Source organism: Culex quinquefasciatus, chromosome 1, assembly GCF_015732765.1.
Source record: "Culex quinquefasciatus strain JHB chromosome 1, VPISU_Cqui_1.0_pri_paternal, whole genome shotgun sequence".
Taxonomy (NCBI): domain Eukaryota; kingdom Metazoa; phylum Arthropoda; class Insecta; order Diptera; family Culicidae; genus Culex; species Culex quinquefasciatus.
In genome coordinates, this window is record NC_051861.1 from 113089122 (window position 1) to 113112659 (window position 23538).

The window sequence follows — 23538 nt, forward strand, 5'->3', positions numbered from 1 at the left end:
ATCGTCACCTCCAGCTGGGCCATGGCCTTGGCGGCATCGTCCGCCTCCACGTACTGGACGTAACCGAAACCCTTGGAGCGTCCCGTCTCCTTGTCCATCACCAGCCGGAGCACCGTAACGGTTCTGAAAGGAGCGAAATCTGCCTCCAGCTGCTAGATGGTGATGGTCCGCTTCAATTTTCCCACAAACAGGACCTTTTCCTTGGTGGATTCCTTCGGGGCCTTGGCCTTTGCAGCAGCGGGACTGGCAATCGGAGCAGGAGCCTCCCGACCTCGAGACGGAGCTCCTCGACGGATTCCGGCGGTTAGAGCGGTCATGCGCACGAGGCCATCATCCGTAAGGGGCCAAAATCAATCCGTCTGGACGTGACATCCTACCGAACATGAATTAACCTAAATTGGTTAAATTTCTCAAGTTTTTCAAACTTTTAGCAAACTTATGTAGTACCTATTCCATGAGAAAATTCTAGAGCAGCAAAACGAAAATCGAACGGAAGCAAAGACGAAATCCAACGTCATATCGATAAACAATCTTGTCCTCCTTCTCGAACCGATCAATGTTCTGCAAACGTCCTTGATTATGTCCTTGACGCCGTCTTCCTTGAAACTGAAAGAGACATCATTATTAGCAACGACTTCTAGATAAATGCTCAAGATATCAAACTCACCGCAATTTCTCCGCACGCTCAACCGGCGAATTGATGAGGTACAACTTAGCGCGTCCACCCCGTACTTATGCAACACCTCCATTCGGTCTGGGTAAATCTTCTTGCGCTTGCTCGTCTTCTGCCCGTCGGCGGCCAGCACCAGCCCGGTGCAGTTCAGGTTCTTGAACGGCGGCTTGTTGAACAGGGCCGTCGAGATTTCGAGCAGCATGTAGAACCAACCGCGCGTCTGATCGATTCCCTCGGGAAGTTGTAGGTAAGAAAGTAGTCGGCGGTTTTGAACGGGTAGTGATTCTGGGCGAACGTCATCAAACCAGCAAACCCCTCGGAATGCGCTTCAGCGCGGAATTTCCCGGCACGGCGGATGGAATTTTGATGTGATCGATGCTTTCGCGGTGCAGATCTTCGGATTTTTTGTCAATTCCGGTCGTTTTTTTGTGGATTCCGGCCGGTAAGAGGTTACACAACTACAAATTTGTATCAGAACCAAAAAAAACTTTTTGCCGGACACATTCAAAACAAAAACAATGGTTTGACAGATCTAGCTGTCAAAGTGTCAATTTTCCAAAAATCGCGTGAAGAAGGTGCACGCTTACTGGGGGAACACCATTTTTGAGTTCGTTCAAGCAAAATGAAGTTCGGTTCAGTGATGGCAATTTTGAGATGAGTTTGTTTTGATTTTGCATGGCAAATTTGAGATCACTGAACCGAACTTCATTTTGATTGGCGACTTTGCCGAAATAAAACAGGGACATTTCTGGACTAAGCGCGTTTTGAAAGTAGGTGTTTTGGTAAGTTTGCTAAAATAAATCTTTTATTTGAAATAAAAACCTATCGGTAAATTTGTTATTTTACAGAAATATTTTTGACGCGCCGGATTGATTACCAACGGAGAACCTTGAGAAGAACCGTTAACATAAAAGCAGCAGGAGTTTCTACGGAGCGATGCCAGGTTGCCGTCCAAGAGTAGTATCAACAAAATTTAATGTTTCGCGAATTTCAATCTTTCCCATAACAATCTGAGCCATGACAAGATCTGTAGATAGTGTGAAAAGTCTGCAAGCACAAAAATCAGGCAAAACAATGTAAGTGGGCTTCGGTTCGCGTGTTCAGATGATGGTAAAGAAAGTGTGCTCCTACAAGGTGATTTCGCTGATGCACAAGCTAAAGGCCGCCAAGGTGATTCCGTCGAGCATTGTGCCCAACTACGAAAATCCGTACCGGGTGTCGTTGACCTTCCTTAACAGGCTGTGCACCAACATTCCGTTCTAGATGTTTGAGATAGTGTACGATACATGCGACTGGTCGACTGGCTAGAGGCGACAGGGCAGTACATTCAGGTTTGTTTAGCTGCTTGATTTTTTGAATTGTAGTTGAAAATGTAACTTCTAGGTCAATCTGGAGCTGCACAACACTTTCAAGGCCGACGATCTGGGCAAGGTATTTATTCAGTTAAAGGTGGTGGAGCGCAGGAAGCAGACCAGAAACACCGGAAATCAAGCCGGAGCCGGACCTCAAGAGGTTCCCATTCGATCAAGAAATTGACCAAGATCCCTTTGCACTTTTTCTGCTTGTTGAACAGTTTTCGCGTGCGAAGGTATGTACTCAAGTATGTACTTGCGAAACTATTCCAGATCAAACTGTCAGCGAACATTTGCAAATTACGAAACATGGACGGTGAAGGCCATCAAGAAGAATCTGAAGAAATGCAAGTGGGACGCGGCCCGGTACGCGCTTCATCTTTTGGCCGATTTGTTAAATTGTCACGTCATCTCTCTTGTTGCTCTAGCCGTTGGCCTAGGTTGGCCGGGAGTTGTACTAGAAGAAGGAATCGGCGGTGGAAAATTTGCTGGGTCGGATTTAGGTGTTTTTGAACAAGCGCACCAAGAAGCATCATAATTCGCCTAATTCGCAGGAGTTTACCAATTTTAACTGACAGAATCTATATCAACCAAAAAAGAAAACAAATTCAGGAGCACAAGAACAAAAAGGCTCGAAATTCATAAATAATTTTAAACATGTCATGTTTCTGATGTTTGTTACTTTATGTCAATTGTTTGAGCGAATCATTTTTCAAAAGTTAAATATAATAATATTTTTTTTTTGGATTTAACGCATAATTGCGAGAGCAAGTATCGAGCGTAGCAAGAGAAAAAAAAATGAGAGAGCGCGCAAGCCAGAGTATTAATAATCTGCCTTGCGCGCTCTCTCGTTTCTCTTCTCTCGCTACGCTCGTTACCTGCGCTAGTGCAGGCAAAGCGCAGGCAGAAACAGTCTGAAGCGAAACGTTTGTGCGGCTGGTCGTTGTTTACGCTTTGTGTGCAGGTATAATTTTCAAACAAATCATTTGATTTACCAGATACTTTGTTTACATTTTTCTTGTTGATCATTTCAGCGCCGTGGAGAACTTGAAACAACGGAACAGCTGGTGCTGGAGGATTCGATCGGCAATCAAAAGAGATCTTGGCGGCAGCCGACCGACAAAACAAAATCGAAGCGAACGCACGATTGGCGTTAATCAAGGAAATCATTTGAATCATCAGATAAGTACACATATTTGAATGTTACATTCTACTCGATACTTTGTGATTTTTTCTTATTTTTTCAGGTTTGTACGACTTTGGCAGTATGATCAACCGAACAGAATCGGCAATCAACTAGAATTAAAGCCGAAAAAGTTCAAATATTATTGTTGTGAACCATCCGTCAAAAAGTGAACAAATTTATATGATTAACTTAAATTTACCATTTGATAACCATGTATCAAAAAGTAAAAACTGGTCGGCATTGTTCAACAAACCTTAAATAACAATTTGAAAACTATTTCTCAAATAGTGAAACTGGGAAAAAAAAGTAGGATAAACCTTAAATAACCATATGAAAACTATTTCCAAAATAGTAGCGCTAGGTAAAAATAGCAAGAAAAACCCTAAAAAACCATTTACAAACCCTTTCTAAAATAGTAGACGCAAGGTTAAAATTTGTAAGAAAAACCTTAAAATACCTTTTAAAAACCATTTCTCAAACAGTAAAAACCGAGAGAAAAAGGTCGCTTTTTCGCGGAAATTTACTTTATTTTTACCATTACACAAATGGTAATCTTACGAAACGTTGTTCGGAGATTTTTAAAGTTACCGTTGCTAACCACCCTCAATTCAGATGGTCGAACTTTATGAAAAATGGTAGGGTACCATTTCCGATATGGTATTTTTAAGGTTTTCCTACCATTTTTCAAATAGTGGTTACGATCTCTGAAATGGTGAGTAAACCATTTAACAAAAAGTTTTTTTAAGGTTCTCGTTTATGCGGGCCCGCACCTAAAACCGTTCCAGACAAAACCCACTGTTTTGCCACGGCGGTTGAATTTATTCACTTTTCGCCACAAACCGATTTATCTCGTCGCCCCCCAAATCCGCCGTCGCCTTTTGTAAGCGAGCTGCCCCCGAATGTAGACTCGGACTCGTTCGGTGGAACGCATCGTCACGTTCCACTGTTGCACCCCAACTGGTGTGTGTAGATCTTGATAACACGCAAGTGATGATTATTGAGGTGAGTTTTATGGTGAACCATGCGGACCGTAAATTTTGAGGTTAGGTTGCAGTGGAGGAGAAGGAGCGGGGCCAATTTGGAAGATTTGTGATTCGCAACTATGGGTAGAGGTTTATCTGGGTTGATCTGGCGTTCAAGTGACTGGGCGATAATCACCCTAATTTAGTGTGAGAGGAATGACAAATGTTGCGCTAGGACTGCTTTACCGACGCTTGCTGTCAGTTTTGACAGCAAAATGACGATTGATAGATGCATATTTGTCTGAAATGGCAAACAAAATGCGATAAAAGAAGACTCTTAAATCCTTATTTATTAATTTTTCAAAATTGTCACGTAATTTGTGAATGAGTTTGAATCTGACGTTTAACAGCTATAAATGTCAACGAGCCACGTCACAAAAGTCGATTGTCGGCACATGTTTCTATCACTCAGAAATCAGCTTGCTTTGTATTCTATTTTTATGACAAAAAAAAATCTTAACAGAATCATCCTCAGAGGGGATGTCCATCAATTACGCGACCGAATGCAATTGTGCTACTTTATCGACTAATTTGACACAACTGGAGTCCGCTGTCCTATTGTTTTGTTTTAATTTACACGCCCAACAGTAATCGGAATTATACAAAACATTACAACCCAAAAATGAGTTTTCAGGCCAACGTCAAATTTTGGGTAGAAATGACTCAAATTTTGGTGATTTCCACTCAATCAATTTTGTTTTCACGAATTCTTAGTGATTTTAGTCAAGGGCTTCTTTTCAAAAACTTATCCTTGCTCTCCAAGTTGTTGTTGTTGTTGTTGTTGCCTCGCCCAAGATGACAGCTAGACAATGATTCATTTATGACTTTGAAAATTACCGATTCCTCGTGCGATAAAATAAACAGTAATTTATTGACATAAATCGCGACCTGTCAATCTCGGGCGGCCCGTGTTTCTCGCCGACCTGGAGCGGGGTCAACCCACGAGAGACGCCGGAGGAGGTTGGAAGGTTCAAGAACAACCCGTTTTCGCGCCGACTTCCAGACGACGCATCCTGGACACATGGAGATGGTAATTTTGTTGAGGGTTGAAGAGTGCAAGGCAGAAATATCCATTGAAAATTGAGTTATTTTTACTTTTTATTGGAATAATTGCAGTTTTTGATCGTTTCGAAACAGTAAGGGAGTCTACTTTACCGACGATTTTGACAGATGAAAAGAAAAACGTGTTTTTGACCGATTTGATCGCTGGAGGTCAACCTGGTTAACATGTGACACATCTCGGATGATTCCGATTGTTCCAGACGGGATCATCCGTCTGGAAAAAAGAATCCTGGTGGCACATGTTTGATGTTAATTTTTGTGTCGGTTAAAGGGAGGAACCAGAGATTACAATTTCAAATTGGGATGGATCCGAGGAGGTATTTTTACGTCAGAATAAATTTGTCGATTTGACGAGTCTCAATTGACAGTTTCGTCATATGGTGGTGGAGTTGGGATTACTTTGTTCTTAGTGAGATCTACTTTATCGACATTTTTGACAGATGACATTTGAAAAGTTGTTCAAAATCGTTTTATTTTGTAATTGCATTTATTATAGCTTGTTTACCTCAAGAACAATGCAAGCTAATTTCATGTAAACGTGTACACTGAAAAAAAATCAATTCTTGTGAATTAAGTTCACGAATGTGAGAACCACGAAGGAATTTATTCATGAGTATGGTGCATTTGCACTATAAACGTGCATATATTCCTTCGTGGTTCTCGCATTCGTGAATTTAATTCACGATTTCGAGAATTGATTTTTTTCCGTGTAGGAAATATTTGATTTTGCAAAAATATGCCACTTTTTCAAAACAATTAAGTCTTGTGTAATTTTTACTCAAAATCCATAATAAACAAACAGACAAACAAACCTAACTAACATTGTTTTGCTTTCTAAAGATTTACAGTCAAGGATGAAATATTTCAGCTGTCAATTTTGACAGCAAATTTTGGTTCCATATCTGTCAACAGTCGGAGTTTGTTCAAATATTACGTAACACACTCTTATTACTAAAACCGGATCTACTCAGAATTGGTTTGAGGGGAAAACTGTCAGATTTGGGTGATTTTAATGCAGATTTAAGTAAATTTCCCTCTTTTTTTTGTTGAATCCTGAGTGAATTTTACTCAATTCTGACAGTTGCACCATTTGCTCATTTCTGAGTATTTGCGTTACGTAATATTTGAACGAGCTTTCAGTCGCTCTCTCATCATCATAATTATAAATTATAAATTAAGCGCTACAATAAAAAATGGTCAATGTGGATTTGAAAACAAATAATGAATTGTATTGCAAATGTTAACATTAAGTGACGTGAGCGAGATGCACTGTTTGTTTACAAATCCACTTTGGCCCATCTTTACTGTTTTTTTTAAAGAAATCTTTTTTAAACCAATTTCGATAAACTATGTCGATCACATGTTTGACGTGATTCGATTTGTGACAGATGTCAAAAAGATATGACAAATGTCAAAATTGACAGTAGAATTATTTCATCTGTTACCCACAGATTTAAATTAGATGGATTCTTCTAAAAAATTGTCACTTCCGGCTGTCCAAACTTTTTTTTTCAATATTTTTTGAATTTCGTCATTTTTGAATGACCCCCATCCAAAATCGTTCCTTGTCAAAATTATCATCGCAAATACCTTCACCGCGTCGTATTTATATCATCTGAAATGCATAACACAACCCTCCCCCTCCTCGAACTGAAATATTCATCAATCGATTTAAATTCTTTCACCACCATTTGACACTCACTCTGCGCGCGCTAGAGTAAACAAACCGAAAAAACAACAACAAAAACAATTCTCAATTGGCTTTGACGCTCGCAACAAAAAACCCTCTCTGCAAAGTCATTTAGGAATCAATTTTTAAATATTGCTAAAATTGACTCCCCCCCTCACACCTGCCACATCGAAAGGTTGACGTTTGAGCCAGATGGCAGCCCTGTTACTCAACACATAACCTCGAAAAAACGAAACAAAACAAAAAAGCGATAAAATCAATCCAGTCGCAGCAAAGAGAGAGAGAGGTGAAGGGCATCATGAAATGTTTAAGCATTTCCAATTAATATATTATACCAACACTTCATTATTAAATCATGATTGTTTTCTCGATGCATGGACGCAGTGTTCCCAGTAACGCTGCGAGTTTTCGCTCGCACAAAAAAGTGACGGAAAAAAAGAGCAACTGAACGCTGAAAACATAAGCCGCCCTCGCAAAATATTCATGTGCACACACATACAGTCACAAGTTTTTTTTTTGGGAAAGGGTTACGAACAGACTTCGTTTGACAATTTGTTTCGTTTAAGCTTTTACAGAGTTAATTTGAGTCCAAACAATGCGAATATCAACAAAAGTCAATTTTCTAACCTCAAAACGCCCAATCTAGTTGGCGGCGCCCACACAGCCGCGAAATGTCAAAAAGGGCAAACGAGCACTAATCGCGCGCACCAACACAACCGTGCGCGCACCAACCCAAAATTTGTCCTCGAACGACTCGCGAAAAAAAAACCCCGAATCAACACGCCCAAACACGTTCGCGCGCACACACACTCGCCTGCTAAGTCGGGTTTAAAAAATTTCGCGATCTAAATCGCGCGAGCGCGCGTGCACTTGACACTCCCGCGAGATCGTAGCAAGCGAGAGAGTGAGTGCTTGAGTGCGCTCTCGCGAGCGCTCACTCTCTTTGTTGATGTTGATTTGCGGCGAAAAAGAACGGAAAGAAGAATCGCTCGCGAAAAAAATCGTAAGCGAGCGTACTAAACTAATAACAATAACGAGCGGCTCTTGCCAAAAATATCCGCTGGAAGAGGAGGAGAAGAAGACGAAAAATCCCTAACCTCGTCAGAGATAGCGCAAGACGCACCAACACATGTGAGAGTGAGCGTGAAAAAATAAAATAAATATAAATAATAAACAAACCGCAACGAATGCGCGAACAAGTACGCGAAATATGAGAACGCGGACTCTTGTTATTCTTCTTTTTTTTGACGTTTCACGATGAAGGGAGCGAGCCCAACTTGTGTGTGAAATCTAAACGATCATCATCTAGTCATCCGCGCGCGCACGTGTGTTTGTGTCGGTTTGCCAAATTATTGGTTTCGTTTATTTTCGTAGGGTTTCCGAACGTGGTCGGCTCGTAGTAGGCGTTGGTGTCGTCGGTGTGAACGAACTAGGAAGTTCTTGAAACCGTTATGGCGGCTCTTCCCTGAGCGAAGGGTGACGTAAGCGCAAGTGTTTTACGCCGAAAGGGCTGTTGACCTTGTTGACGTTTGCGAGGTGGGAAGGTAAACAAAGGCGGGGTTTGACGGAAGAATTTGACGGTTGTTGAACTTTTTGACACTTGGCGAGAGGTTTTGGATAGTTTTATGAGCGTGTTTGACTCAATTTTAGAACAAAATTTAACAATATTAGAAAGTTACGTCATTTCTGAATGGCTTTGCATACTGAAATGTCATCCTTAACGTCATTTCTACACGCTCAACTCAATTTCTGTTCCTTTTTCGTAAAGCTTAATTGGACTAAAATTTCGATTAATTTTGACACGCAAAAAATTTGTAAAATCGCGTTACGTCATTTGTGAATGCTGACTGCATCTTCAAATCTGTCAGTCAACAACAACAATACACGTTTACTCAAAGAAGATTCAACATTAAGTATGAAGTCATCACAAACATAATTTTGTGGCCTCTTTTCTTAAAGTGCACAAATTTGACAGTTCGTATAGAAGGTCGTTTACAAATTCCGTAACTTACTTTTGTTATTGAAAAGTTTTGTCACAAAATTGAAAAATTAAAAATGAAGTAAGTAAATTATACAATATGGAGTCCTTTTTTATTTTTGTGAGCAAATTTGACAGATCGTAAAAAAGGAAATTCACAAATTCCGAAACGAACTGATCAAAATAGTTCCGTCCAAATTATCTAGTTGTCCGAAAAAAAGGGTTTTCGGAGTACAAAATAAACATAAATAAATGACAAAAAGAATCCAAATCAGAATCTTAACTGACAGTAGCGCCATTCAGTAATTACGTAACGATGTAATTCTGATAAAAATGGTTAATTTCAAAATAAAATCAACAAAAGAAGGAAAAAAAACTTAAATTTCCTAACAAATTTTGACAGCTCCTCCATAATTTTCCCATTCATTTTTCCCACTCACTGCCCCCGTCAAAATCGCCTTCTTTCACTGGGCCTAACCTTACCTAACCTCGGTCGATGATTTGTGGCCCACGACCACCAACTGGAACTTATGTTATGCGGGCCCCCGCGTGGGTCTCATCAAATTTGCACTTTTTGGCTATTAGCCAAAAAAAATCGCAAGCAACAACCAACAAAAAGAAGAAGAGCGCGATAAGCCGCCGCGCTTTATTATGATGACGTTTTGCAACTAAATCGCGAAAGGGAGAAGGAGAGAGAGGGGATGGTACCATTAATTATCACTTTCCACGAGGTTCCACCTCGAAATGGCTGGAAACCATCGTTAAAGGGATCCATAACCTCTCAAAGTCGAAGGAGTGTGTGTGTGTGTGCGCTATAATCGCATTACCATTAACAATTTAGCGGAAAATATTATAAATTAAACGATGACGAGAGACTGAGAGGGAGAGGGTTCAAACTGACAGGTGGAATGCGATTTTTGGGTTTTTTTTTTGCTAAATTAGAAGATAGAAACACTCATTGGTACTTGAAATTGAATTTGACAAGTTTACTTTGCTTTACTTGTCTAAAAGTTTGACTCAATTTGATACTTATACGTTACGTCATTTGTGAATGTAAACTGTGAAGTAGCTAATCGTAAGTTTCGTCACAAAAAAGAAACTTAAAACAATGTTTAGTCCAATAGTCCTTGACCAAATTTTCTAAATGAAAAAAAATATTAAAATGAGGTTACGTCATTTGTGAATGATAACTCTAGCTAACTTTCAAAGCAATACATGGTCAAAAAATGAATATTTAACATTTAGTAAACTTTTCCTGGCATTAATTTTGAGTGCTCTGTTTTGACACAAATTTCAAAAATTCAAAAGCAATATTTTGATTTTTATTCTTAAGCATTACATCCACAACTTGTCAAATCGCGTTACGGCATATGTGAATGCTAACTGTAGAAATCAACAACGTAAACAACACACGTTTACTGGAAGAAGACGTTTAACGTTTCGCAAAGCTACACTAAAACCATGTTTAGGTCTTTTTTCCAGAAACGTGTACAAATTTGACAGTTCGTTGAGAGGGACATTCACAAATTCCGAAACTTACGTTTGTTATTGATATGTTTTGCAACAAAATTGAAGGAATCAAATACAATTTTGGTTCCTTTTTCTGAAGATTTATTTGACAACATTAAATACATAAAAAAAACTTGTATAGTTGGGTTACGTGCTTGGTTACGTCATTTGCGAACGATAACTGAAGCAAACTGTCGAAGAAATAAACGTTTACAGGAGGAAGTCTTGACATTTAGGATAGTTATCAGAAACAGAATCAGCCTGCAGAAAATGTGAGGCCTCTTTGCTGAAAAGTATATAATTTTGACAGTTCGTAAAGAAGGTCGTTCACGAATTCCGAAACTTACTTTAATTATTGATATTTTTGTAACTAAATTGAAGAAATCAAACACAATGTATGCTTCATTTTGTCTAGTGATTTATTAGACAAAATTTGATACAAAAAATTCAGGTCACGTCATTTGTGAATGATAACTGAAGCAAACTGTCAAAGCAATACTTGTTTACAGAAGAATGTCTAAACATTTAATAACGTTGTCAGAAACAAAATCGTTGGGCAGAAATTGTGAGGCCTTTTTTCTTAAACGTGTACAAATTTGACAGTTCGTAAAGAAGAAGTTCGTTCACAAATTCCGTAACTTACTTATGTTATTCAAAGTTTTGTCACAAAATTGACAAAATTAAAAATTGATCGAGAAAATTGAGCACAGTCCTTTTTATCTATTTTGATGTGCAAATTTGACAGTTCGTAAAGATGGTCATTCACAAATTCCGAAACTCACTTTAATTACAGATAGTTTTTGATACAAAATTTAAGAAATCAAATACAATTTCCGGTAAATTTTCTGATGATTTATTTAACATAATTTAATTATTAAAAAACAAAAAAAGTAGAGTTGCGTCATTTATGAATGATAAATGAAGAAACTTGTAAAAACAATACACGTTTACAGTAAGAAATAAAAAAACTTGGAGAGTTAACAGAAACAGAATCAGCGGGCAGAAATAGTTGGGCCTCTTTTCTGGAACGTGTACAAATTTGACTGTTCGCAGTGAAGGTCGTTCACAAATTCCGAAATTTACTTATTTTATTAAGTTTTGAAATAAAATTGACAAAATCAAAACTTGAACGAGGAAATTGAGCATAGTCTTATTTCCTCAATTTTAATGTGAAAATCTTACAGTTCATAAAGAGAAAATTCACAAATTCCGCAACTAACTTTAGTAAATCATAACTTTTTCGCCAATTTTGACAGTTTGCACTGTTCAAAAAACCGACCAGCTACTGTTCAACCTACAAACGAAAAGTAAGGCCAAAAAAAAAACCTTAACTTGGTGCAAATTTCTGCCTTTTTCCCTCTCTCTCCAAGCCGTGCCCATCAAAAGTTCGAGTGGTTTGGTCAGTTTTTGGTTGGCTTTCTTTTCGGGCTCGGACCTCGGTTAGGGTGCGAAGCAAACGAAAACAAAAAAAAGAATCGCCTTAAAAAATTTTATGATTGCAGTATAATTAGTGACTAAAACAGGGAAAACATGTTTAGTGTGTGTGTGCGATTTTTTTTCGCGCTTCAGGTAAGTTGATATGGGTGGGGCCAAGCTCATTCATTGCGCGAATTAATTCAGAGTGTGGAGCGGTTTTTTTTTCGCGGAAAGTTGATCTTGTTTAATGTGGCGGAATTTTTTTCGCGGGCCAAAATCGCGATTTGGAGGTTAGGCCCTCGCGCGAAAGCACATGTTTATGTCGTTAAAACCCTGCGATCAAGTTTTTTTTTTACGAACTGGTAAATTGCTAATTTAATTTGACAGTGCACGGTTTGACAACCTAACCTCAAACGCGCGATCATCTAAGCAACCACACACACCGGAGAAAGTCCCAACAAATTTCGCGGCAGAATTTGAATATTTGTGTGATATTTACGCTAATGAATTCCTTCCCCCCTTTTCCTATTTTTTTTGCTGGATTTTGTCTCAAGTAAATCCCCCCTCCAAAAAAAAAAATCGAGACAAAACCCACATGACAGCGCTCAAAAGTACAGTTAGGCAAAAACAAGAAAGCAAAAGGGACCGGCGCAAATTTCGCGTTAAAAGCGCGAAAAAAAGATACTTTTTTATGTCTTTTGAATGCTGTCATTTTGTTTCCCTTTTTTTTTGCTTGGGACCAAGATATGCTACTACTTGTCACATGTGGTGAAGGCAAGCCCCGATTCTGCAGAATCGGAGACGGTTTGTGCTAATTTGGTCATCGCTAAAAATAGAGCTCGGCGCGATTTGGTTCAGTGCAGTTGGGAGTACTTTCAAAATGATGTTGATTTTATGTTGTGAGCTTGTTAAAGTGTCAATATTACACAAAAATAAAACAACTTCTTTCATCAAAATAAAAAAAAACAATTTGCTGCGTAATCTGAAGATGGTCCTTGACAAACTGTCAAAACAATACACGATGCGAGAAGGTTGCTTAAATTTGCATAAAATTTAGTTTTCCAGAAGATCGCTCTCTTCATTTTTTTTAAAGAAATGAAACGTTAAACATTAGCTGTTAATCTCAGCTGTCAATTGTCAATAGAAGTAAACAAGCAGCTCATCTCGCACACACTGAATGTAAACATTCGCTAGAGCGAGGGGGTGGACTCTTTGTTTACATCCAAGGTTATGCACAATTGATAGGTGATATTACACGCTAACTTGAAATAACTCAACTCTGAGTAATTTTTACTCAAATTTCGTAAAACTGGACCAACCCAGGAATGAGTATTGGAAAGTTTCATCAACTCAATTAACTTTAATCGGGCCTGGATAAATTTCACTTCTAATGTAAAATTCACCAAAATCTGTTTTGGTTCTGAAGACATCTATCATTTTCGAAATAAGATTAAAGGTTACTCACTTTCGTTTCGAATCTGGTAACATGGATTCGTTTGACAGTACAAAACGGGCCGAAGTGTAAACAAACAGTATATCCTGCCTACGTACCCGTATTTACATTGGGTACGATCAGGAAAAGCTATTTGTTTATCCTTCAGCTCTATCATTTACATTATTTTGATTGATTTTCGCATTTGTCATCTTCACGCACATTCAAAATCACTCAGATTTCGTCAAAACCAAACCTGCTCAAGAATGAGTAAGTGAGCTCAAATTTACTCAGAATTGGGTCCTAAAATTAAGCTTAAATTTGTGATATTATTGTTCACAACGATAAAGCTTATTTTTCTGAGTACAATGACCCTTTGAACGACCTCAAAGGATTTAAAATGGATTTTTAGTTCAATTTTTAAAAATTAAATTCGCGGCCTTTCTTGACAGCTCGTTCCAAGGTGACCATAGTTGATCCATCGAAAAAATGTTGTCTTGTCAATATTTTTTGTTTGCATTAAAATAAAAAAAAGTGATCAGAAATGGTTTTTAATTGTGTTTTTTATTGTTGTACATAAAAATTGACATAGGGCTTTAGTACCCAATTCAATACAATTCAATTGTTGCAATGTAACAATCACAAACGACGTAACATTCTATTTTTAACCATGCAAAAATTGCTTTTGTTCGCTGTCAGTTATAATCGGATTAATGATTTTATGATTAATCGTAATTTTGAGTCCGTTCTCAGTTTTGTGCATTTATTTGACAGTTTATCAAAGGAAGCGTTCACAAATTACGTTTGCTGTAATTTTTTAAAATGATAAATAAATAAAATATAGCAAACCACATTTTTTTACATTTTTTTTACATTTTTTGTTTTATTCGTAGCCGAAAAAGTTTTGTAATGTTTCGTTTAGTAATTTTGTCAAATTAAACATTCTTAAATTACGTTACATGTTATTTTTAAACGATTTTAAAAATATAAATAAATAATCTCGAATAAAAACGAAGGACACACAGACAATTCTGATTCACCCAAAAACTTACAATTTCCATTTATCATCCGTCGGTATCCGATAAATATCGATTCCGTATTAATTTGGCAGTTCGTCAAAGGGCACGTTCGCGGTTGACGTAACACGTTATTTTCAAATAAAACAAAAAAAATGTTTTGCCTTCAACAGCCGCAATCAAATTTGATAAGGTCATTCATGAGAACAAAGTAACTTAAAATTTCGAGTACTTTGCTAGAAGCGGGAATAAATTTATGAGTTCCTCAAATGAGTTGTCCACAAATTACGTTACATGCTATTTAAAGTGAAAAACATCTTTTTTGCAATGACAGCTGTCGCCTTATCGGTTAAGCAAATTAGTGAGACCAAAGTAAGCACAGTTTCCTTGCTCGGTGTCGTGCATCGGTTTGACATTTCTTCGAAGGGATCATTCGCAAATTACGTTGAAATTGTTGTAATGATAAAAATAATAATATTTGTTGTAAGTTAATTAGATAAGGTTTAATCTGGGTGCTGAATAGTGGTTCGCAAAACGGCCTCAATTTTGAACTGTCAAAGTGGAACCAATTTACTGTTCGCCAAAAGTAGAGGGTATTGTTATCGATCATTAAAAATTGTTTTTTTTTGCAAGAATCAAAAATTTGTGGCTTTTGAGGACCTGGAGTTGAAGTCAAGAAATTTTAAGAAAGTTGAAGGCGAGATCTTCATTTTTATAATTATGAATGGAAGTTGTTTATGGAGTTCATGCGGTTGTATTCAACTAGAAGCTTGATTCCGTTTGAAAACCTACTGGTTTAGTGAAAATTTTCTCTGTTGGATCAGCTTCGCTAGAATTAGTGATGTTTTTTTGCTGGACCAGGAAAAGCTGCAGGATTTCAAAATCAGCCAGGTAATTTATCTGCGACATCGCAGAATGACACTCTTACCGCAGTTCTTCGTCAACCGTATAAAAAAACCTTTTCTAAACGATCGATACTTGAAAACACACACAATTTTCCAGCAAAATGTCCAAAACTAGACAAAATAAAACACATACCACTGATAATAAAACAGCTCATTTACCAGTAAGAAATAAGTCATCATTGTGCTTGAACAGCCGCCTACTTTGTAGATATAAACAAAGTGGGATCATTCGAAAATCACGTTACGCATTCTCTCTATTCAGCACCCAGGGTTTAATAAGGGCGAAGTAAATTTCGTTTCAAATTCGTTCTCGGCAACGAGCATTTGACAGTTTGTAAAATGGAACTTTCATAAATAAAGATACATAGGGGAAATTCTCGTATGTTTGGCAGGTTAAGCACTCGCTCCTAACTCCATCCAATTTACTGATTTTCACTATTTAAACAACTAATTGAGCAAAACTTTTGATAGAAACTTGTTTGCTCACTTCTTATTGAGGTATTTATCAATCGATTTCAGTTGAAAACGCTTTTAATTAGCTTTAATTGAATGTCAAAGTTTTGACCTGCCAACATTAGAGGCACGCTGGAATTAGATGCTGTTCCCCTACTCGTTATTTGGAGTAGTTTGTTTTGCTTTTGAAGAGTAAGGCCAAAGTAACCTCACTTTCAAATACTTTCTCATTACCGTGTATTGTTGACAGTACGTCAAAGGGAGCGTTCACAAATTACGTTTCATGATGGTTTCATTCGACAACTGGATTAGTGAGTTATTGAGTGCTAAGCAGTAAGGCGTATAAGTTTGACAGTTCACCGAGGGCAAATTCACAAATTACGTTACATGATGATTCAGTAAAACAAAAACATGACAAAAATGAAAAAAAATCGAAAAAAATCAGAAACAATCCTGCAACATCTAATCGCTTTATTATGCAAACCGTCTCCATTTCCGTTCCGCAAGTTGGTCCCAAAATTCCTTCGCCACGAACCTTATGCCGCAGAGTTCCTCCAAAAAATCCCCTTCAAAAACCTTCACCGATGATCTCATCCCGATCTGTTTTTTTTTTTTTGCAGACGTTTGCACAAGCAGTTATTCCTCCTTCCCTTCAAGAAGTTTCGGAACGGGGTTTGGACTACCTGTGAAACAAGTTTTTTTCTTTAAATATTTTTTGCGGATGCGCGTGGGTGCATCTCATCTTGAAAGGGTTGGCCCGGCGCGCGGAATAAATTACCTCGCGCCGGTTAAGAACCATTAAAGTATTATTTCGTTTAATGTGCTGACCAACCGGCTTCGCCGGTCGTTCAATATTTGCGCAAGCTAATGGTGAAGGTTGAGGTTAGGTTTTTGGCACTTTTGACGTTTCAAGATGTCGAGAAGCTTTTTGGGGAGGTGTTTGACCAAAAACGATAAGAACGATAACAAGGGGTTTGTCAATGGCTTTTTTTTAAATCAGTAATCGTTGAATAATTCGATTAGCTCAACATCTGAAAGCCTTTTCGCGCAGATTTTTCACCATCAAACCGCACGTCGATAAACGGCGCAACGCCATGAATCTCAATCGACCCCCGCCCGGAAACTGTCATTTGAAATTCTACCCTGTATGAGTTGTGCAACAGAAAAAACCACGCTCCCAGGCCCATAATTCAAACCAATCTCATCAAACAGCGAAAAAAACCTCCAAATCGGAGGCCATCCACGTCCGCGCGATCGATGGCTTCCTCCTCCTTCTCCTTCAAAATCGATTCCGTCCACGAATGCTTTTAATGTTTGTATTATGTAAATATTTGCAAATATCTCATTTCGAATCGCTGATTTCGAGTGATTGATACTGGCCAGACAAAAAAAAAACCGAACCAACCAACATGTGCCACACTCACAAACAAAAAAAAAGCGAAAAGATTGCACAAATCCACTCCCACGGCAGTTGACAGCTACGGCGAATGCTGTCACCCTTCGCGCTTAGAAAAAAACAAAACAGCTGTCAAAACGAAGCAAAAAACCTTTTAAAACTCGCCAAAATTTGCATTAGAGAGAGGCACGCGGTCGTAAAGAAGTTGCTGGAGGCACTTTTATGACCTCCTGAGCTTCTTTTTGACACCTCTCTTTTTTTTTCGGGCGGTGTCAAAATGCACCACCTCGCGGTGGACCCCTCGGCGTGCCGGGATTTTCAAAACAGTAGAAAGTGGTCAGTCTCACGCTCGCGGTGATCTTCCCGAAAACTATTCTGTCATGCAAAACACGAAGATTTTGGAGGTTTTTTTCTGCGTGGGTGAAAGGGTCCACCATCTTGAACTTTTCGTTTTGCGTGGTGACACTTTCTAATCAAAGATGGCGGCGGAGTCTGACAGCAGCGCGTTGATTTATTGCTCGTTTTTTGGGAGGTGAAATCGATAGATTTGCTCTCTCTCGCTCGCGCAACTTCGGGGCCATGGTCGTCAATTTGATAGCGTCCTTAATTTTGAAAGCGCGAACGCGATAAAAATTCAAATTAGGTTTAGAAGGTAAGGACGCGGTTGCGGTGGGTTTTCGAGGTGGTGTTTTATCGATTGATCGAAATGTTGGCGATTTCGGATTTTTTTTTGTGAATTGAAAGTTTGGAGTCTTTGAGATTTGATGAGATTGCCAAAGTGCAATAAAAATCTTGAATGGTAATCTCCTGCCATGGATGACCTAGTTTAGCTTGACGAATTGCCAGAGTAGTACCCGTCACTGAAACATGCGCGAAATTTGTTTTTTTTTATTAATTTGCTTATCCAGTCCTTAACAAAACAAAATTTCACATTTAAGCATTTTTTTTGTTTTATCCTTTAAAAGTAACATGCAACGTAATTTTCGAATGCTCCCTTTGAAGGAATGTCAAACGTCAAATGTCAAATTTACGCTACTGTGAAAAGATTCAAAGTCAAATTTACTCTGGTCTAATAAGGCTGGTACAAATATTTAAAAAAGTTTTTGTCATGTTCTGATTTCGATGCTCTCAAAAGGGGTTATCCATAAACCACGAATTTAAAAAAGTTACCCCAAACTGTCTGATGTCAAAAGCCAACATTTTTTTCTTGTTTTAACTTCACAAAGAAAAAAAAAAATGTTGAATTTTGAAATGTTGATAATTTTTTAGGTTGAATATAACCTCTTTTTTGAGTAATATTACATAAAAAAATGTGTAAAAATGTGGACCCGGTGAAAATTCACCAATATCAGTTGAAAATTCACCAGTTCTTGATGCAATATTGAATATTGACACAAAATCTGACATCATTTCCTAATTTTTTTTCTGTGCAAATGTAACGTCAATTCCGAACGACCCCTTCGTCGAAATGCCAAACTAATACATGTTAGGGACCATCCATAAACCACGTGGACACTTTTTGGGAAACCTCAACCCCCCCCCCCCTTCGTGGACAATTGCCCATACAAAAAAAATATTTTTTGTATGGACCGTGGACAATCGCCATATCCCCCCCCCCCTAAATTGTCCACGTGGTTTATGGATGGTCCCTTATCAAGAACCAACGTATATTGATACTGTAAGGTAAGACCATTTCAGTTCTCAAAAATTGTTGGACGAAAGTAAGACATTTTCATTTCAGAAACGCCCTTAGTAGGGCGCTAAGAAAATAAATAGAGAATTTCCTTTTGAGAAAAATCCCTAAGGTAATTTATAACGCCCTCTAGAGGGTGGTTGTGATATAAGTGATAAATTTTCGTTGAGAGAAATCGCTTTAAAAAATTAAAACACTTCATGAGGGCGCTTAAATTTGAGTAAAGATTTATTGTTTATTTTTGAGTAGAAGACTTAAATACAGGGCGCTTAAAGAAAAAGTGCAAATGTTTCGTTTGAAAATCATCCAAAGAAGTTGAAAATGCCTTCAGCAAATTTCCGGTAAGGAAAACCTTTAGAAAAAAGCAAAACAACCTAAGGAGGGCGTTTGGAAGGGTTCATCGAGACCAGAGATTGGTATTAACTAAGAAAATTAATAAAAGCTGTGAAAAGAGCGAGCTAGAGAGGCGATTAATTACGAAAAAAAAAACCATTTTGAAAAGTCAAAACCACTATAAAGAGAATGCTGTGGAAGTAAGTAAGAAAAAATCCTTTAAAAAAAATTATCGCCTTCAGAAGAGCGTTAAGAGCTAAGTAGCAAATAAGAAAGAAAAATCTATAGAAATTGAAAAACAACCTTTAAAGGGCGTTTCAATAACAAACGGGGAGTATCCGTTGAAAAAATCTTCAAAACGCCCCGTGGAGGGCGCTTAGAAATTTTTATTGTTAACATTCCGTTTAAAAATCAAAACACCTTAAGAAGGGCGTTAAGTAATCGAAAAGATATCACCGTTGAAGAAATTCCTTAAAGTGGGGGCGCATTGAAAAAGCTCTTTGGAGGGTACTAGGGAGGTCAACAAATAAAAAACATCCGTTGAGAAAAATTAAAAATTTAACAAAAACTCCTGGAAGGGCGTTTAGTTAAAGAGAAAATAAACAAAAGCCGTTGAAAAAAATCTGTCTCTAATTTAAAAAAAAAACCCTTAGAAAGGCGTTTCGGGATAGTTGGAATTAACCGATGAGAATCAAAATCGCCTTTACAAGGGTGTTAAGCGGTAAAAAGGAAATAAGAATAAAAATCAAAACAAACTCAAGAGGGCGTTTAGTGATAAATGGGGAGTTTCCGCTAAGAAAAAACCAAAAAACTTGTAAACGCCCTGTGGAGGGCGCTTAAAATGTGGAAGGAGAATTTTTAATGAGAAAAATCCCTCAAAAAAACCAAGACGCCCTCTGAAGGGCGTTGAGAATTAAGCAAGAAATTAAGAATTAAGAAATTGAAGAAAACCCGTTAGAAATTAAAAACGCTTTCAGAAGGAGGGCGCTTCTAAAGTTAAAAAAGTGATTTTTTGTTGAGAGTAGCTTTGAAGCTTATAGACTGAAATTTCTCGTTGAGATAAATTAAACAATAAAATATTTCTCAAGAGAGCGTCAATCAAATAGAAAATTGAAAAGGACCCGGAAGGGGGCGCATGGAGGTTTAACGGTGAATTTTTAATGAAAAATTGTTAAACGTCTAAAACGCCCTTTGTTAGGTGTTAAATGAAGTAAGTAGAATATTTCGGTTGAGGATAACCCTCTAAAAATAATAACACTAGGGATAGTGAGAATTTTCCGATAAAAAAATTCATGTAAAAATTGATAACGCCCTCAGGAGGGCGCTTGAAGAATTTGCCATAAAATTTCGTGAAGAAAATCAATTAAAAAAAAACTCTTTTGAAGGGCGCTCAAATATTGGAAGGGCATTAAGAGGTGAGTAAAGAAAAAAAAATCCCTGAGAAAATTGCCAAAAGGGCGTTTAGAGGAGAAGTAGGAAAACGCCCTCCGGGAAATAAATTATGCTGAGTAAAAACCCCTAAATTGCTATACTTGATTTGCTCTGAAATATAAAGAATAATTTTTAAAAACTAAATAATAAATATTTAAGTGATAGTTTCAATCGAAAACATCCTCAAAGATTCGCTATTCTCGATTTCATTGGTAGGTTTTCAAACGAGCACTTACAATGAACTCACTTTCATGAGCGATGAACTCAAATGCATGTAAAATGACACAACCAGGAATCAGGGAGCAGGAAATAGGACGCGAATGTCAAGAAAATGAAGGAATTCGACGATAAATGGGAGAGAATTGAGCGAAAAGAGACCGGAAATGGAATTTTTTCGTTCAATTCTCTCTTGTTTTGCACAAACAATGAACGTTCTGACCGAACGATGAACGTTTTGACCGAACGGTGATCATTTTGCTTCGTGCTTGTTTGAAAAGATCTGAGTGAAAAAGATAATAAAATGCAACCGAACCATTTAAATGAGCCAATTCGTTGTGAGGAGGGTGCAAAAATTAGCACGCGGCAAAATGACCAAATGTTGATTTTGTCAATTCGAGGTGTGGGATTATTGTTTTAATCCTTTTAATTGTACAAAAATTGGCTTGAAACTATTTCTTTCAGAACTAAAATGATTGCTTTGAGTTTTTTTAAATATATTTTTTGTTACCAAAATTTAATTTCACCTGACAAAATCTCACAAAAACCCTCTGTCAAAAATCGTAAATCACCGACCCAAACCGAAACCCCGGAAAGTGATCCAATCCAATTGATCCAATCGATTTCAAAGAAAAAATTTACTCACAAACAAATCCAAGAAAAAAAAACTCCCGTCGGCCGAGAATCGATCCGGTCGCCTCCTTCGATAAGCCCAATCATCTCCGACGGGCCAACAAGTTGATGCGCGTTGTCTTCCTTCTCTTTGCCTCTTCTCTCTCTTATTCTCGCTATTCTTCTCTCTAATTCACTCATCGTTTTTTTGGCAGTTTGAAAAGAAGAAGCCCAGTGGAGAGGGGAGAGCGCGCGCGCGGGAAGTGGGGAGCATGTTTGCAGATTTTTGGTTTGCCGATTCTTCCCTTTCTCTCTCATTCGCGCGCGCACGCTCTCCCTCTCTCATTCGTCAAACGATCATCTCGTCAATGATCATCGCGATCGTTTGCGCTCGTTTGGCGTGAGCAAATTTCTGTGTTTTTTTTTTGCTGCGTGAGTTTGTGTGTGATGGAACTTTTTTTTTCTTCGCGTGAGTGAAATAGATAAATAATATGAAAACCGAAAATAAATAATGACAAAAGAATTTACCTTCAACTTTACAACAAAGTTTTGCGCTGCGCCGCTTACGATGAGCGTGTGTTTGTCGCACATACACGCCAAACGAGGGTTGACGAGGATTTGATTTCTTCCCTTCGCCGCCGTCTGCACAACTGTGTGTGTGCTCCGAATGTTAAATCAGTGTCGCCCCGCGAAAATATCTCTCTCACACGATCAGAATTTCATTCGCGACCTTTTTTTTGCGGTTTTCTTAGTGGTGGTTAAATTTGCGATGTTTTTGCTTCTTTTTTTGAGGTAGAACGCGAAGATCGCGTAAAATTCGCAAAAAATCTCCAAATCCAAGGTTAAACTTTTAGGATCGCGCGCTCGCGCTGAGCGCCCTTCGCCCTCTCTCTCCACTTCGTGGACTTGCGCGGACTTGGTCTCTCTCTCTCTTGACTTGCGTGCGAATTATTATTATTATCACTTTCGGCACTGACAGCAATCGTCGGCGTCGTTCATCTCACCAACACTGACTTGCGATTTTTTTTCCTTTCGTCCAGCGATTTGTGATGTTTTTATTCAGATCTTTTTCATTCGCCCAAAAAATGCAAACAATCAAACTCTTCTTCCTGGTTTTTGTATTATGCTGGCGCATTAAAATGCATTTTAAAAAAAGCTACAACTACTACAAACAAACTACCAAACAAAACAATTGTCGCGACACCGAATTTCTCACTCACACTCTCGCGACAAAAAAAAAAAAGAATTGAAACGAACGAACTATCACATTTGATTGAGAAACAAGATAGAATAAAAATCCTGGAATAAAAAATAAAAATTCAGAACTTTTGTTCGTAAAAGCCATCTGAGGTGGTGACGACTCCTCCTGAATAGTCATTTTGAATTCATAACAAGGAAGGACACGTGATCGGGAGGACATTTTTTTGCTTTCCAGAAGAAGAGGATCGATGTGTGGCACTAAAAATAGCGCTGATATTATATTTACAGGCTGTGGTGACACTGACAGCTGTGTGAGCATTTCGTTGAATAATAATTGAATAAACCGGGCAGACGCTTTACGTAAAGAGTTGGATGACTTCGGCGAGTTGATGTGCGAACTTGCGTCGTAATCGAAGAGGTTTACGTCTTTAAAATTTATTAAGTAGATTAGGTTCTATTTGGTTCAGAGTTCCACCCAAATATTTTTCTAGTAAAATATCATTTACGCAAGCTAGAATAATCCAATGTAGCTAATATTTGAACAGCAGATGTGTAAGAAGGTTGGCTACAATCTGTCGGGTTGATTTTCCCGAAAAATGTACAGTTTTCGAGAAATCTTAATTTTACTGAAAAACTTCCAAGTCTTGACCTTAGCCCTTAAGACCCCTATTTAAGGCTTTTTTAAGCCATTTTGCTTCAAAACGCGTTTGAAATTTTTTAAGTTATGTTTATAAGAAATAAGTTCATTGTTGTTGGGTTCAGAGTTCCACCCAAATATTTTTTTTTTTGTAAGATATCATTTACGCACGCTTCAAAACCCCAATCAAGCTCAAATTTGGACAGTAGATGCGTAAGAAGGTTGGCTACAAGTTGTCGGGTTGGTTTTCCCGAAAAATGTACCGTTTTCGAGAAATCTTAATTTTACAGAAAAACTTCCCAGTCTTGACCTTAGCCCTTAAAATC

The 23538-nt window shown here is 38.1% G+C and overlaps 2 protein-coding genes across 3 annotated transcripts in view; both read right to left on the reverse strand.

The window, feature by feature from the left end:
• The window catches only part of LOC6043608, a 454063-nt gene that overhangs the window by 105189 nt on the left and 325336 nt on the right, over positions 1–23538 (reverse strand). The window lies entirely within an intron of this gene.
• Positions 361–1310, reverse strand: LOC119768856 (isoleucine--tRNA ligase, cytoplasmic-like). 2 transcript variants are annotated; one of them, XM_038260353.1, is made up of 2 exons: positions 448–1310; positions 361–392 (listed from the first exon to the last, which is right to left on the reverse strand). In XM_038260353.1, exons 1-2 carry the CDS (start codon positions 873–875, stop codon positions 374–376), a joined length of 447 nt encoding a protein of 148 aa, XP_038116281.1. In that variant the 5' UTR covers positions 876–1310; the 3' UTR covers positions 361–373. The 2 variants fall into 2 exon arrangements, with proteins under 2 accessions (XP_038116281.1, XP_038116350.1); XM_038260422.1 differs by lacking the exon at positions 361–392 and having other exon boundaries at positions 455–606; positions 668–1310.